General features: G+C 34.0%; 1 protein-coding gene across 2 annotated transcripts in view; it reads left to right on the forward strand.

The window, feature by feature from the left end:
* CWC27 (CWC27 spliceosome associated cyclophilin) overlaps nt 1–17,149 on the forward strand; it is a 189,121-nt gene that overhangs the window by 11,361 nt on the left and 160,611 nt on the right. For both annotated transcript variants that reach the window (XM_026019333.2, XM_072750028.1), the window contains exons 3-7: nt 3,340–3,452; nt 6,021–6,164; nt 7,618–7,716; nt 8,337–8,440; nt 10,142–10,211. In XM_026019333.2, coding sequence (XP_025875118.1) covers nt 3,340–3,452; nt 6,021–6,164; nt 7,618–7,716; nt 8,337–8,440; nt 10,142–10,211 — 530 coding nt within the window. The remainder of the gene's footprint in view (nt 1–3,339; nt 3,453–6,020; nt 6,165–7,617; nt 7,717–8,336; nt 8,441–10,141; nt 10,212–17,149) is intronic.

Raw genomic sequence — 17,149 nt, forward strand, 5'->3', positions numbered from 1 at the left:
AGGAGGGTGCTATGAACACACATAATGAAATTATAAAGCCTTTCTTCAAAATCCTATGGGACTGATACATAAATATTTAAGAAGTCAAATAAACATTGCATGCAGCAGAATCTATTACAGTACATAGTAAACTTTAAGGACAACCATAATGCATAGTTTAGCAGTATTATTAAGTCACATGGAAATAGATATGAATATGGAATTTTGTGGAAATTTGAAATTTAGCTCTGGTAGAGTACAAAATCATGGTATAGAGGAATTATGGAAAGTTCTTACTCAGTATATATAGTATTGTAATTTCATTCATCTAACAGGAATACAATTAGGAAAATTAAAAAAAAAAGCTAACTTTAATAAAAATATATATAAATAAAATAAAACAAAATAAAATAGCTTAAAGTAAAAAGCCAATATCACTGAAGGGCTTAAGAGGAAATAGGAAAATGAAGATGGGTAATTTTGAAATTTGAAAGCACAAGTAATAAAGATGTCTTTCATGTCCCCCTTCCCTCACATCTAATGGATTACTGAGCCCCTGCTTCCTGGAGGATTCTTAAATATATGACCTCAATATAATCCACAGTCAGGTTTTACTTTAAGGACAAGAAGTTGCTCCCTCTCACTCAGCCGTGTCGCTTCCATTCCATTCTCCATACTGGGAGTTTGAGTGATCTTTGAAAAAAGCAGATCTGATTTAAAAAAAAAAAAAGTCAATTGGCTGTATATTATGGACCTAACAGATTATTTATTAATCACTTTCTGATATAGACTGGGATATGTTTTATATTTAAATTTCTAGAATTTAAGTGAAAATACTACAGTTTGATGTCACATTTGTGTTGAATTTAAAATTTATAGATTACCTCCACATTATCTTAATCTTCAGAACAACACTGTGAGTTAATTTAAAATATTAATTTTATAATAAGAAAATTATATGTACAGCATGGTGGACAATAGTTAATAGTACTGGATTTGGAAGTTGCTAAGAATGTAGATCTTGTTCTCATGACAAGAAAAAGGAATTCGTAACTATGTGAGGTGCTAGATGTTGATGAGACTTACTGTGGTAAACGTTGCACAACATATATAAATACTGAATCATGTTGTACACCTGAAACCAATATAATGTTAAATGTTAATTATATTTCAATTTTTTAAAAAGGGTGGGAAAAATTCTGTTTAAGGCTACCCAGCCAAGAGGCAAAACAGCACTGTTACATAGTGTCAACCTGAGTAAATGGTTACTTAAGGTTACAGGAGGGATACTTTCAGACTCAGTTTTTACAGTTTCTCTTTGTAACCAAGGAGTACTTGTTTGCACTGGGAATCTCTTGCCAGCGTAGCTTTAAAGTATGGATTTGGGGAAGCTGAGGTGGCTCGGTGGTTGAGCGTCAGCCTTCATTCAGCTCAGGGCATGGTCCTGGGGTTCTAGGATTGAGTCCCACGTTGGGCTTCCTGCAGGGAGCCTGCTTCTCCCTCTGCCTATATCTCTGTCTCTCTCTCTGTTTCTCATGATTACAGAAATAAAATCTTTAAAAAAAATTATAGTATGGATTTTATATCCAATTATACCTTGCAAGTGTAAATAATTATGAAGGTGTCTGCAAGTTATTGTATTCTAGTACTTTATGAATTATGAAAAACCATAGTCTTGTTTTGACTCATAAAGTAGGCACTTGACTAGTATTTGTCTTAAAATGAATTAGGTTATGTTTAGGTACAAGTAAGAGAAGACTCAGCTCAATATTATTTACATAATAAAGACATTTATAATCCCATATGACAAGAAATCTGGCGTCAGGCAGTTCTGCAGCTCAGTGAAGCTTTCAGGAAACTATACTTTTTCCATCTTTCTATTTTGCAGTCCTAAGCACGTTGACCAAACTAGGACTACACTCAGTAATCAACTCCACTTCAGTCCACTCCGTTGCTACCTGTTATTTGTTTCTTTGTTTTTACAACAATGATCTAGGTCTTGTTTATTCAGCATTTCCTTCAGGGCTACACATATGTTCTACATATACTTTCCTCTTGTACTTATTTCATTAATTAATGTAAGTTCAAAACTAACTTGATTGAAATAAAATAATTTCTTTCATTCAAGCGATCTTTTATAAAAAGAGGTGAAATTCACATAATATGTAAGTAGCCTTTTCAAAGACAATTCAGTGATATTTAGTATATTCACCATGTTATGCAACCAGCCCCTCTTACTAATTTCAAAACATTATACCAAAAGAAAACACTCACTAAACAATCACTCCCATCTTCCAGCAAGCACACAATCCGTTTTCCATCTCTACAGATTTACCTGTTCTAGATGTTTCATATAAATGGAATTATATAATATGTAACTTTGTGTCTGTCTTCTTTCACAAAGCATATTTTTGAGGTTCTTCTGTGTCTCAGTGTATATCAGTACTTCATTCTCTCCTTTGGCTCAGTAATATTACATTGTATGTGTATATCTGATTTTGTTTATCCATTCACAGACTGATGGACATTTGAGTTGTTTTTACCTTTTAGCGGTTGCAAATAATGCTGCTGTGACATTCATTTAGTACTTGTTTTCAGTTTCTGGGGGGTATATTCATAGAAGTGAATTTGATGGATAATTTTGTGTTTAAATTTTACAGAGCCACCAAACTGTGTTACACAGTGACTGTATCATTTTACAACCCACTAGCAATATGCAAAGGCTCCAGTTTCACCACCTCCTCACTAACACTTGTTATTTTCCAGTTTTTGGATGATAGCCATCCTAGTGAGTGTGAAGTGGTAGTTGACTGTGATTTGATTAGCATTTCCTTAATGACTAATGATACTGAGAATCTTTTCTTATTCATATTGGCCATTGTTGCTACTTCTTAATATAAACTCTAAGATTCTCTCAAACCCTAAATATTGCCCTTCTGCCCCCACCAAATTCTTGGCTCAGGATTTACCTCACTGAGATGCCATGCTTCGGCCACATACAACTTCTTTTCCTTGGTGAAGTCTCTGTAAGGAATTTAGGTTCCTGATAATAAATACTATTAGAAGATTATATGTGATCTCTCTTGTGTATTTATAGCTTCCAAATAATATATTTATATGTAAACTGCAATCCAGAGTTTGAGAGAATCCTGAAAATAATTACAGCATAACAACAACCATGCTTTTTGTAGAAATTGTGCTGTTTTGAGTAGACATCTTGTAGTAAGTAGGGGAGAAAGGGCTTGGTTTATGAGCCTATTTAAAAGTCTGAGAAAAACATCTTGTAATTCTAATTATATTAATTCTGAAAGCTATATACTTCATTTTAGACTTTGCTAAATTATTTTCGATTTCTTTCAGCATATTATGACAACACCATTTTTCATAGAGTTGTACCTGGTTTTATAGTCCAAGGGGGAGATCCTACTGGCACAGGGGCTGGTGGAGAGTCCATCTATGGAGCCCCATTCAAGGTAAAACCGAATTTTTATTGTTTATTTGCAAATCAGTTTGGATTGCTTAATCAAAAATGACTGTGCCCTACATGGAAGAAAAGTGCATTTCACACTTGTGCACAAAATCTGGCTAACTTTATCACATGTTTAGGATTGTACAGTTGTAAGAGCAGCACTTCTATCAAGCATTCTAAGTTGTCTTATTGCTAACTTTTATGCTAGACTGAATTCAGGTGGAACTACAGGTAGTCATGAGGAAAATGTGAGTCAGAAAAAAAAACTAATATAACATAATTCTTGATATCTGACTGTATCTGATCTCTGGAATTCTGTAAATGTAAAGGATTTTTAGGACATTTCATATGCCATCATATTTTAAAATGTTTTATTTAACACTATATGAAGTTTATATTAATCTGCTTGGATTGTTATAATAAAATGTAACTGATGGGTTGGCTTAAACAATAACAATTTATTTCTCACAGTTCTGGAGGCTAGGAAGTACAGATCAGCTTAGTGGCATGCAATTTCTGGTGAAGGATCTCTTCCTGGCTTGCAGATGGCCACCTGCTCGCTGAGAGAGCATGAGCTCTGGTGTCTCTTCCTTTTTTTTATAAGGGCACTAGCAGTATTGGATTAGGGCTTCGTACCTATGACAAGTCTTATTATCTCCTTACAGCCCTTTTTCCAATATAGTCACAATGGGGATTAGAGTTTCATCATATGAATTTTGGGGAGACACAATTCACTCTAAAGCAGAATTCATTCTAAATTAATGCACAACAGACCTCTGTAGTCTAAAATGTATGCCATAACAGGAAATCACAAGGGACAGAAGAAAGAATTAACCTAAAAAATGTTAGGAAAAAAATGTATTAATCAAGAATAGGTCAGTGATTTGTTAACTGCCAACAGATCTAAAAAGAAAAAAAGAGGTAATGTCATAGTTAAAATACAAAAAATAACAGTGGGTTCAAATAAAAAACTACAAGTTAGGTTATTTATTAATCTGATGGTACCAATGTCATATTCTTTGAATGAGTAAACATCAGTGGCTCTTAAAATACAAGAATTTTTAAAGAATTTTTATACTAATGAGAGGGCCTGGAGTTTCTTTTAATTTTTTACTGGGTTACTGTGTGATTCTTGAGAAAAATACTTGAACTATTTGCTTTAATTTCCAGACAACAATGGCCTTGCAAAATGAGGTATTGTTATAATTTTAAAAATCTCACATGTCACTATAAAACGCTATTTTGGGGATCCCTGGGTGGCGCAGCAGTTTAGCACCTGCCTTTGGCTCAGGGCGCGATCCTGGAGACCCGGGATCGAATCCCACATCGGGCTCCCAGCGCATGGAGCCTGCTTCTCCCTCTGCTTATGTCTCTGCCTCTCTCTCTCTTTCTCTGACTATCATAAATAAATAAAATTTTTTTTAAAAAAACCACGCTATTTTGCATTTTACCAAATTGAGATATCTCATGATTTTAGAGCTTCCATCTAGCAGGAAACATTCCTTTATTCTACTGTTTGGTGTAATAGAATAGTATTTTCTCACAATTCCTTTCTAAATTGAGATTTTTTTTGCTTATTATAGAATACTGTTATCTTGTTAAATTTTTCATTTAGGCCATTTTTATTTAAGATTTTATTTATGTATTCATGAGAGACACAGAGAGAGAGGCAGAGACATAGGCAGAGGGAGAAGCAGGCTCCATGCAGGGAGTCCCAATGTGGGACTCTATCCCAGGACCCTGGGATCATGACCTGAGCCAAAGGCAGATAGATGCTCAACCACTGAGCCACCCAGGTTCCCCTCAAATTAGGTCATTTTTGATACAATATACAGAGTTAATGACTCTTTGAGCTCAAATCTTTTGAGTTATTTATTAAGGAAAAATAACTTTCTTTCTGAAAAGCATTGATTGCATAATATGGCTGTTTTACACATGAGTCTAGTAGTATCAGGTCTGGGTAGGAATTCTGTTAACTGAGAAACTAACATATGTTATGTAGCCCTGCCGTAGCAAGAAATCCACCTTAGAAAGGCTTTCTCTTGCTCTTTGGAAAACTGGCCAATGAGACAAAGGCCAGTTCAGAAAAGATTCACCAAAGACCTTTAAAAAAGAGTAAAGGACATAATACAATTATAGTAGATTCCTTAAATTGAAAAACAAGAAGTAGTTTTTTCATGACCTTTAGAATGGAGTGAGGAGGGGAATAGCTGAAAACTCTACAATGATTCAAAGGTAGTTTTTTTGGAGGAAAAAAAATAGAAGGTTATAAAAAGTTAGAGAACTTTGAGGGTTGGAAACAGGGAATGACCTTAGAGGTGCCCTTTGTTTCTGTGTATTTAGGCTAAATTTGTGGTTGAGTATATTTAGAAGATGCTTACAGGCTAGTGAAGTAAGTTTAATAGAATTGAAGGAATAGTAAGTATTGGATTTGATTATACTTGAAAATCAGTTAAATAAAACTTTAGCATTTTTTATTAGAAGTTGTATAGGACCTTCTTAACTGAATATGAAGACCCTTATAACAGATTATTTACTAAATTATCTTTATTTTAATTTTTTTATGCTTCAGGATGAATTCCACTCACGGTTACGTTTTAATCGGAGAGGACTGGTTGCCATGGCAAATGCTGGTCCCCACGATAATGGAAGCCAATTTTTCTTTACACTGGGTCGAGCAGATGAACTTAACAATAAGCATACCATTTTTGGAAAGGTTTGTGTTCAGTTATCTTCAGCTTCTCTGATGCATATGACCAACTTACATAGGAGCTGCCCTCATCAAAATATCTCCTGGGCTATGTATTTATTATTTCTAAAAATGATGGGATATATTCCTTTTACAATGAACTATGAGGGAGTTGAGTTTTTTTTGTGTATATGTTTCAATTAAGTCATTGATTATGACTTTAAATTTTCTTTTTTCTTAAATCATACTAATGATATTAGCTACTGTATCACTCAGCTGATATTGTTTTTATATTTTTTAGAAACCTAGGTATTATCTAGGTAACAACATTTAGTAGTTTAGTGTTTATTTTTGTAAATGATGAATTCCCATAAGTTTACAGTGGAAGTTGTGTTGACATTAAAACTTTTTACCTGAAATATTACTTTGAATGTTACCTATTTAATCCTGCTCATATTTAACATTGTATCAGGGCATGTCATTTCCATAGAATTTTCAATAGTTGTCTTTAAAAGGAGATTCTGGAGGTTTTGTTTTCCTAGTCTCCCTTCTAAAAAATATGTTTATGGTTTAAGTCTAAATATGTTAGACATCACTAGTGTATCAGCTCCCTCTACTGGTTCAATAGGAATGGTTTCCCCACAGGCTAGGCAAAACAATTTTGTGAGGATGGAGAAAAAAAACAAACTGAGCACAACTGGAAAACTGGTATTATTTTAAAACTCCTGAGAAATGTTGAATGAAAGGACTTATGTAGAAAACATGTAATACAATATTGTTGCTTACAACTTAACAATATAGCTTAAGAAATAGGCACATTTGAACCACTGCAACACCGGGTGTCTGATAGTCATAGATTTTCCTGTTATTTTTAAAAACTAAAAGCATATAATAAAATGAGATTTAGAATGTCTTTCTACACCACTTTTTACAGTCGCTTATATAACTTTCCCATTAGAGACCAAGTATAACATAGCAAGGGGAATTCAGAAGGGCCGTCATGGTCAGCTCTGTAACTTCTTTGAATCTCAGTTTTCTTATCTGGAGAAGGAAGATAATGACAATACCTGCTTTTGGGATGTTTAAGAGAATATAACAAGATAATGTCTGCAAAGCACTTACACATGGTATTGTTATTTGCTTGTTCTACCCAATTCTAAAATCTGAATTTGTTTATTTTGTTTGAAAAGTTGTCATTCAGTAGGAGGTTACTTGGCATCATATTCTCACTTTTAACAAAACCTGATATTAAATATACATTGGAAGTTTTCTAAAAATGTTATTGAGGGATTGAACTCCATTTCTGCTTTTTACCCTTTAAGATGAAGTTGCTTTATTTGCAATATTTAATGCATAGGCTCCTATAGAAAAATATGGGATTTCCTTTTAATTATTGAAAAAATATTTTCAGAAGCCCTCCCTTATTTCAGAGAATGAGTATAATAGTTTGCAGTTGAGCTCTTTCTTATTTGTTTGATAGGTCACAGGGGATACAATATATAACATGCTGCGGTTGACAGAAGTAGACATTGGTGAGGAAGAAAGACCACGTAATCCACACAAAATAAGAAGCTGTGAGGTAGGAACATGATTTCTGAGATACAGCACTTAAATTATCGTGTAAGAGAAGTGGACTGTTAGTATTTTTAAACTATTGGATGAAGGCTTTATATTGAATCAGCATTACAACTCAGATTGTATCTCTGTAATTCAGGCACAATTTCTGATTAAGAAATTTTTTTAAAATTGAAGGTTTTGGTTACAAAGATGAAACTTTAGTTGATAAATCCAGTGCATGAAAAGCTTGACTTGTAAGAGAAAGTTAGAAGAATAAGGCTTATTTAAACTCAATGAAGTGCTTTCCTAGTAGTTTAAGAGTGATCCTTCATTGAGGAAGCAAGGTCCTCAAAAGCATTTATTTTGGGGTCATAAGTCTGAGTTGGTCTTGCTTACGGGGTATTAAGTTTTCTTGAATATTTTTCCCTTTCCTAAAATAAAGATAAAATACCATTTACTTAATTGCACATAGGATTATCAGGAGAATCCAGAGAGGCCCTGTAAGTGGAAGCACTTTATGTAGTAAATATATCACTAGACTTATAATAGTTATGTGAGCAAAAAAAAAAAAAAAAAAAAAAATACAGATTAATATCAATGCAAGTAAATACTAGTTTTAATTTTTTGTGAAATTTTTTGTAGGTTTTGTTTAATCCTTTTGATGACATCATTCCAAGAGAAATAAAAAAGCCAAAAAAAGAGAAACCAGAAGAAGAACTAAAGAAATTGAAACCCAAAGGCACAAAGTAATCAGAAATAATAAAATAATAGAAATTCATTTATTTTGTTTACTTTTGTAACAACTGTTTACTAATGAGGGGGAGGCCAGTGTGGACTGGGAAGCTATCTGAATTATGAGGTTGTTGTTTTTTTTCTCTATGTATTTCTTTTGTTTAAGTGCTGTATGTAACTTAAGCTAAAGATGTCAGATGTCTATATGAGATCTGTACTAATAAATATTTGTGATCACTATAAAAATTATTTATATAAATGAGTTGTTGAAAATTATTCTTTGTTTTTTACTTGTTTTTCAATTAATATATGCTCCATGTAAAGCACTTGGAAAATCAAGTATGAAGGATAGAATGACTGCATTGTTACATAATTTAAGTTTTTCACTTCTGTTTTGGAGTAAATAAGTTTCAGTATCTTATGAACAATATTTTTCACATTATTAGTTTTGCTTATTTTAATAAAATAGATTTCAGAGAGTTAGATTTCAATTTCCTCTTTTGATGAATTATAGCATCCATATTAGTAATTTTAGTGTATTCATAATTGTTAGATTCAGACAGCTCTTTTTTTTTTTTTTTTGATTCAGACAGCTCTAAGTCTAATCCTGCCTGACGCCATTTATATGCAGCAAAGTGTGTTCATATTTCTGGGCTTCAGTTTCCCCATCTTATAAAATGGAGATTATAATTACAACATCTGGTTGTTATGAAGAGAAAATAAGCAGGGGGAATTTGAAAATACCCAGTGGATTAGGTATCAATCACATTTGTTTCTTTCTGTGACATCCTACATTATAAGGAAGTTAAGCTGCTTTTATAAACTGTCAAACATGAGCCACTTCAATAAGCCCTTAATGTCTTGTGGCAAAAAAAATTCTTATATAGCTGAATATTTGATATTCTTCTATTTTTTGATTTATTTATTTTGACTAATTGATCCTTGGGTGAAAGGTTACAGTCCCCATATTCAGATAAAATATTTCATCACTATTCATTATCTTGATAACAGCCCAAAAGTTGGGTGTTTTGGATTTTGTTTTTAATTTATAGCAAATATATTAGGGATGATGTGGCACTCATTGATTACATCTAGGTTTTGAAATAAAAATTCCTCTGGTTGCCAAATCTTTTATTTTTTTTTAATATCTGAGAGAGAGTTTTAATAACTTATTATTTATCTTCCTTGGGATGTCTTTAGTTTGAAGCCTCAAAGAGGACAAACAGTTTATTCTTCCCCATGGGCTATTTTTTTTTGTTAAGTTTATTGCTTATATATTTTTTTATTTAACAATGTTGTGTATCTTATCAATTTTTAAATACTGAAACATTTTGGAAGACACTAGATTCTCATTTGTAGTGCTCTCAGGGCTATATATTAGGTTTTCAGAAATCTCTATTTTGCTAACCTGTTTTTATAAATATAAAAAGCTTAATTATTTCTGTCCTGTTTGACTTGATATATTTAATAGGAGTGCTCGGGATGGATTTTTGGTCATTAGTTTCGTCTAATATATGAAATATCTGTGGTCTGAGGCCAATGTCTTAGCATTATACTGATCCTTACTATATTTCTGCTGAATACAGAAATTGTGTTCATTGTGTGAACAGCCAAAATGTGTTTCTTCTTGTAAATTCTATTTATCGCCTTGAAAATACAGTATTTATAAGTTTTGTTTAATTTTCTCAATTTTCTTTCATTCTTTTTTTGATAAGAAATTTTAGTTTACTTTCATTTGGAGAGGAAGCTGAAGAAGAAGAGGAGGAAGTAAATCGAGTTAGTCAGGTAAAACTCTAATCCCTTTGTTCTGAATTACAAAAGACATTAGGGTCTATATCTCACCCATTTTTGTATCTTGCACAGTGTATTTTTCACAGTACACCAGCAGGAAGTGTTCATTGAACTGATTTGTAAAATGATTTCTTGTCAGTAATGTTTGCAACTTCTAAGATGATATGCCCACTTGAAATTGTAATTTTGTGGGGATTTTTAACCTTTTTTTTTTTTTTAATCAGAACTGAAGTTAAAAAATGATTCAACTTTGTGATTCAGATTTTAATTGCTATTTGCTCAAGTGGTTTGCTAGATGATAATGATTATGGTCATTATGTAAATAAATAGTGACAGACCAAAGCTCTTATATTCATTTTAATATTATCTGTTAATATTTATTAATGTCATTAATTCTCATCACAGCCCTTTGAGATAGGTATTTTTATCTTCATTTTACCCACAAATAAATTAAGGTATAGATAGGTTATAATTTCCTCAGTCACACAACCAGTAAATGCTCGGATTTGAACCTATGTCTCTCTCAGTTTAAGATACATGAATTTAGAGCAGTGAATCTGTTAAATATACTCTAAAAAAATCATCCTCAAGAGTTTTTACTCCCAAAGATTCTGGTATGTCTTCCCTCAGATGATAAAGAAATGATGGAAATTTGTTTGGAGAGTCAAATGGGAGAAAAGCCAGGGGAGTTGGGGATACAGGCAGTTTAGAGGATTATAATAATAGTAGAGTGTTAAAGGGCACTTGCTGACTCAGTCCTTTAAGTGTCTGATTCTTGATTTCGGTTCAGGTCATCACAACATCGTGAGATCGAACCCTATGTGGAAGATTCTCTCTCTCCCTCTCCCTCTGCCCCACCCCTTCTCTCTCTCTTAAAAAAATATAATTAGTTAAAAGTAATAGTGGAGGGTTGAAATGTAGAGTTTTTGGGTTTTTTTTTTGTTTTTTGTGTTGTTTTTTTTTTTAGTGGATAATTCCTGTCCTTTTATCTGTTTGTAAAGAAAACATAACGCCTTTATTTTTTTTTTTAAGATTTTATTTATTTATTCATGAGAGACACACACACAGAGAGAGAGAGGTAGAGACACAGGCAGAGGGAGAAGCAGGCTCCATGCAAGGAGCCTGACGTGGGACTCGATCCCGGGTCTCCAGGATCACACCCTGAGCTGCGTGCAGGTGGCACTAAACTGCTGCGCCACCGGGGCTGCCCCATAACGCCTTTATTATTTTTAAAAAATAATTTTTTTATTTACTTATGATAGGCACACAGTGAGAGAGAGAGAGAGAGAGAGGCAGAGACAGAGGCAGAGGGAGAAGCAGGCTCCATGCACTGGGAGCCCAATGTGGGATTCGATCCCGGGTCTCTAGGGTCGCGCCTTGGGCCAAAGGCAGGCGCCAAACCGCTGCGCCACCCATGGATCCCGCCCATAACGCCTTTAAATCACTCTTTTATAAATAGATTTTTTTTTTTTTTTTGCAGTATTTAAAAAAAAGAAGGAAAACTAATGAACACAGAGGCCTAAAGGATTAGAAGTTTTATTGTGGTAATTAAAACTCTGTAACTTAGCCCTGTCTTACTTGCTTAATATAGTTACCTATTTCTAACCAACATAATAGCACTGACTTAAAAGCACATTATTTTTACCTTTGTTTTTAATTCTTTATCCATATGCTTCCCTCATCATGGAGAATGGTTTTGGTAGGCTAATGTTGGACATACACTGAGCACACTACTTCTACCCATTGCATTAAGACTGAATTGAAATGGACATGGGTAAGAAATGTTACAGTCATAATTTTGTATTGCTGTCTTCATCATCCCAGAGTGATATATTCGATACCATGGATTCAACTACCCCTGTATACCAATATTCTGAACTCTAGGGGACATGGACAAATATTTCTGGGCTTTTATCTCATATTCTTGATTTCCTTTATGAAACATCTCTTTAGATGTCAAAATTAAATTCATCTTTATATAAAAATCTCCTTTCCTTAGGCCTGGTCAACATTATCAATCACTCTACCACTCTGATATCTCAGAAGTTGTCCTCTTTAGGTCAGTGCAATAGTCTTGCATTATTCATGATTCAAATTTCTGCTTTATTAAAATGAAAGATACATTATACGTCATGATCCTGTGGATATATTTGTAAATGAATAAAACCACAAACATTAGATCTGGAAATTTCCAGGAGCCCCTTTCACTGATGTTTTCTAAAGTTACTAAGTTTCCTTACATACCCATGCCTTCCTTACTCACAACCCCACCCCACCCCCACCCCCCGACTGCTGTTTTTCCCTTTGCTTGAAGTATGTTCTCCTTTATTTGGCTAATTTGTTTTTTCTTCAGGCTTTAGCTCCACTATCAACTCCGAACTACTTCCACCTCCCTCCCCTACCCATCTCCCACCCAGGCTAAGTTTAACTTCTTTCCGGGGCCATATATCTATATATACATATCTATGACCATCAAAGCATATGTTATACCCTACTGTAATTATTTTCTTCTCTGCTACCTGTGCTAAATATTTATTTTATGTAATTTCTATAACATTTTATGTAATCTCTATAACAACCACATACAAGAAATCAGTACTCAGAAAGGTTATGTCACTTGTGCAAGATCATGCAATTAGGAAGTGGTGCAATCAGAATTTTGAACTTAGATTTCTATAGCCACTTAAGTCTTTAATATGATTTTGAGTGCTGCAGAAGCTGCCTGCTTCAAACTCAAGCCGTCTAGGAGACTGATGGGAAATTGTACAGGTAGCACAGCATTCTGGGGTGGAAGGCAACTGAGTTCAGTTGGCCCCCTGCCCTTTCCTAACTCACACAGGGTCCTGGATATTAGGCTGAGCAGCCTTGAAGAGAGAACAAGGGCAGGAGAAAAGACTTTCTCTATCAGTCTTTTTGTTGAATTAAATTTCTAGTCTAAAGTAAGTTTTGTTCACCATTACTTTGAGATCAACTTTACTAGGAAATTAATTTGGATTTCTTCTATTTGTAACAATCGGATGTGTTAGATGTCTGAAGCATATCTTCCTCTGCTGCTTACTATTGTTCAAAGTAAAACAATCAAACAAAATGTGTAACTGACACTGACCATGGTGAATTTGCTACAAGGTTGAAATGTGCAAGGATACCACTGCAGATAGTGTTGGCTTGCCCTTTATGTTTGCTCTCAAACCTGAAAAACATTTCACAGTGGAAAGACTAAGTAAATTCTTCCCTTTTTTGCCAAAAAACATTGCAACCTACAATCCATTATCATGAATAGTATAAGCTTAGTATTGTGTCATCATATTTCTCTCATCTGACTCTGTGCTGTATGATAAAATTATCAAATGTTTGTTCCTGACTCTCAAGTCTGTATCTCTAAGCTAGCTTGCTTTTCTTTTCTCTAGCTGCCTACTGACCATCTCTCTCTATTTGAATATCTCACTAGTAACCCAAGTCCTGGCCAAGGCTTAATTTATTATCTTTGTTTCTCAGACTTCTCCTTATTTTGTGACTTTTTTTTCTATCCCCTGATATCAGTATCCTCTAGAGAAGAATTTTAGATTCTGACTTTTTTTCTTACTCTTTCTCTGCAAAACCAATTTGTTCCTTGTTCTACCAATTTTTCATCCATGACATTCTCAAATCTATTTTTCCCTTTTAATTTATTTTGCTACTACGCTTGCTGAGGCCTTCATTTTGAGCCCTAGTCTCTAGACTGGTCTCCCATCTCCTTGCTCTTCTTTCCCTTCCACTCATTACCATCAGAAAAGTCTTCCTGAAACCTCATTAATATGTCACAGTTACTCTCTGTTGACGATAGAAATAGGACCATGACCTTCCTCTCCTTTTACAAACTGCCCTTTAGTTTACGTCTTAAACCACCTAAAAACCACTGAAAAATCAGGTCCAACACTGTTTTAAAAATTAAAAATTACATTCTGGGATTCCTGGGTGACTCAGCAGTTTGGCATCTGCCTTCTGCCCAGGGTGCAATCCTGAAGTCCCGGGCTCAAGTCCCATATCAGGCTCCCAGCATGGAGCCTGCTTCTCCCTCTGCCTGTCTCTCTCTCTCTCTCTCTCTCTCTCTGTATCTCTCATGAATAAATAAATAAAATCTTTTTTTAAATAAATAAATAAAATAAAAATTACATTCTTCCATACCTCTGCAGACCTATGAAATTAGAATTTCCAAGGGAGGAGCCTGGGAAGCTGTTTTTTTAATGAATTCCTTGGACTTCTTATCAGGGAAATGTAGGAAACACTGTTAGCAGATCTAAACTATATGCTGTTCTATGTATATGTTTTGTGTTTTCCTTTCTGTATGTCTTTGTTCGTGTTCTTTTCCCTGCCTGAAGTGTCCCATCCCATTCTGGATGTCAAAGTGATATTTATTTTCAATACCTAAAATACCGTTTTTTCTAAATGTCTTTTCTTAATTGTTCCTTTTTCCAATCTAACCTTTGCCTTTCTTTTGATACATTTTCCTTTTAAAAACATCCATTTTTTTTATTACATAAAAAATATATGACTATGTTCTCAGTGTATACTGCTCAAACTTTATCTCCTTTTCTTTCTGCCTTATTAAGTGTGTAGAGTCCTAGGCTGAGTTCTTTCATGGTAAACTGTCATTTTTCAGTGGCAGTGGATTGAAGCTGAAATAGCATGGATTTGGAATCATATACATTCAAATTGCCACTTCACTTTCCACAGATACTCTGTGACCTTGGATAATTTAGTCTCTCTGAGCTTCAGCTTTCCTCTTTGTAACAGTGAAAATACCATGAACTATTTAGAGTTGTGAAATAAGGATGTGGATAGTCAGTCATTACTTCTATACAATATGCAACCTCGGAAAATGTTTTTGAAAGTCAAATGTCATACATAGGAACATACTCTATGTTATAATTTATATTTGATTCTCAGAGAGCTAAAGAATTATCAAAATCTGAAATCATTGAAGTTTATTGGCTTAGAGGAAAGGAAATTTCTCTAGAGGGCATGAGAAATTCTAGAGTGAATAAAAATGGAAGTATATTTTATTTATTTTTCTTTTGTACGGTTATTCAGACTGAGAATCCCTCCAATACATCTTACCTTTGGGGTAAAATGAAACCTTGGTAAGAAAAAGGAATACTAACCTTAATATTGGAAAAGTATGACCAATAGATATATTTTTTAAAAGTTAGCCTTACTATTTTTAAATGTATGTAATAATTAGAACCAAAGTCAAGTAAGTGTCTTTTATGACAACTAAGAACAATTTTCAGTTTCAGTGGTTCCATGAAATTAAATATTTCTAGAGGTCTTGAAAATAATTGTTTCATTATTCATTTACTTATCAAATTTCTTTTTTCAGTGACTCCACCGTGCGTTAAGCTTTATTCCAGAACCTGTCTAACAGCCCAAGTTAATAATTGGTAAAGTCTGAATTGGGGCTTTACTTTATGTGAAAAGAGAAATAAGATAGAGTCCCCTCTGGTTTATGGATTATCAGTATGGGATTACAGACACTACTTCACCCCACTCATTTATTCATGACAAGGTGCCTCTCCCACATAGGTTAGCTTTCCTTCATTATTTTTTTCAGTATCTTTCTACTACCTGATAAAAATCTTTTAGAATAATAGAATTTTATAGCTCAAAGGGATCTAGTCCAACTTCCTTTCTTTATAGATGAGGAAACTGAGACTCTGGCTAAGTGACTTGCCAGACTGACTTCATTTCCTTTTTGATAGGATTGCATGATAGGAGGATGCCATAGTCACATATTTTGAGTTCCAGAAAGCACACTGACAGAGTCTTTCATGGTATTCTTGTGGACAACGTGAGGAAATGTGATCTGGGAGATAGTATAGTTAGATGGATTTATAGCTTATTGAATATTTATGCCCAAAAAGTGCTTCATTGTCAACCTGTGCATGATTCTTTAAACTAGTAAGTTAAAATGTAGTAGGAGTACATGTAAATTCTGTACTTTAGTTGAACACAATCAGCCGAATAGGTATAACACTTAATAGCCCGTAAGCCCTAGTTGAATTATTTAGAGTAGGATCTCTGGAATAAGGAATTTGCATTTTGGGCGACCATATTTGCGGCCTTTTGTTCAATTCAGAACACATTTAAGAAGGAAGGAAGGAAGGAGAAAGAGAGAAACTGACAAACTAAATGCATTCAGAGGAAGGGGGGAGGATCGTGAGGAGAATGGTGATGAAGCCAAGAACCACTGCCCATGGAGAATGCTTGAGGAATTGGACATACTTTGGAGAAGTAAAAACTACATAAAAATGTGATCCGAGGCTTCAGATGTTTAAAAAGCTTTTGTGGAAGATGCCTTCCTTCATTTTGCTTTCTTAAATGATAGTTTTATTCAAATGTCTGTGCTGGTTTACAGTTTACTACTGAATCTTTGTATAATTTAAAAACAGATGTCAGAAAATATTTTTCAAGTGAAAACTTACAATCAGACAAGTAGTTTTCATGAGGCAAGTTAAATGTTAGGTCCATTATAAAAGTATTTCAATAGCTAGATTTAAAAATAGTGATTAAGCTGTGTCACACTGACAGTGATACACATAGGATTTCTCTCACTGCAAGATATGCTAACATTTTTACCTCAAATCCTACACTTTAAGAAAGATTTTTCTCACTTAGAAAGTTACATTGATAGACAAATACACCACTTTTGAGAATAAAAAGTAAGAATACTTTGTCTTCTTATTTATTCCAAGAAATTAAAGTTTCCCAAAAAGTTGGGATCTGGGGGTGGACATGACATGAAGAATGCTGAAAGGCCTTTTGCACAGAGGTTGTAAGAAGTGTTGGACAGTCTATAAACTGTTTTGCCTCATTAAATTATACTAAACTTTACTTATCTTTCTAGTTTGTATTTAATTTTAAAAGATGTTAATATACTTATATTCGTCTCATAT

The sequence above is a fragment of the Vulpes vulpes genome, chromosome 2 (assembly GCF_048418805.1).
Source record: "Vulpes vulpes isolate BD-2025 chromosome 2, VulVul3, whole genome shotgun sequence".
Taxonomy (NCBI): Eukaryota; Metazoa; Chordata; class Mammalia; order Carnivora; family Canidae; genus Vulpes; species Vulpes vulpes.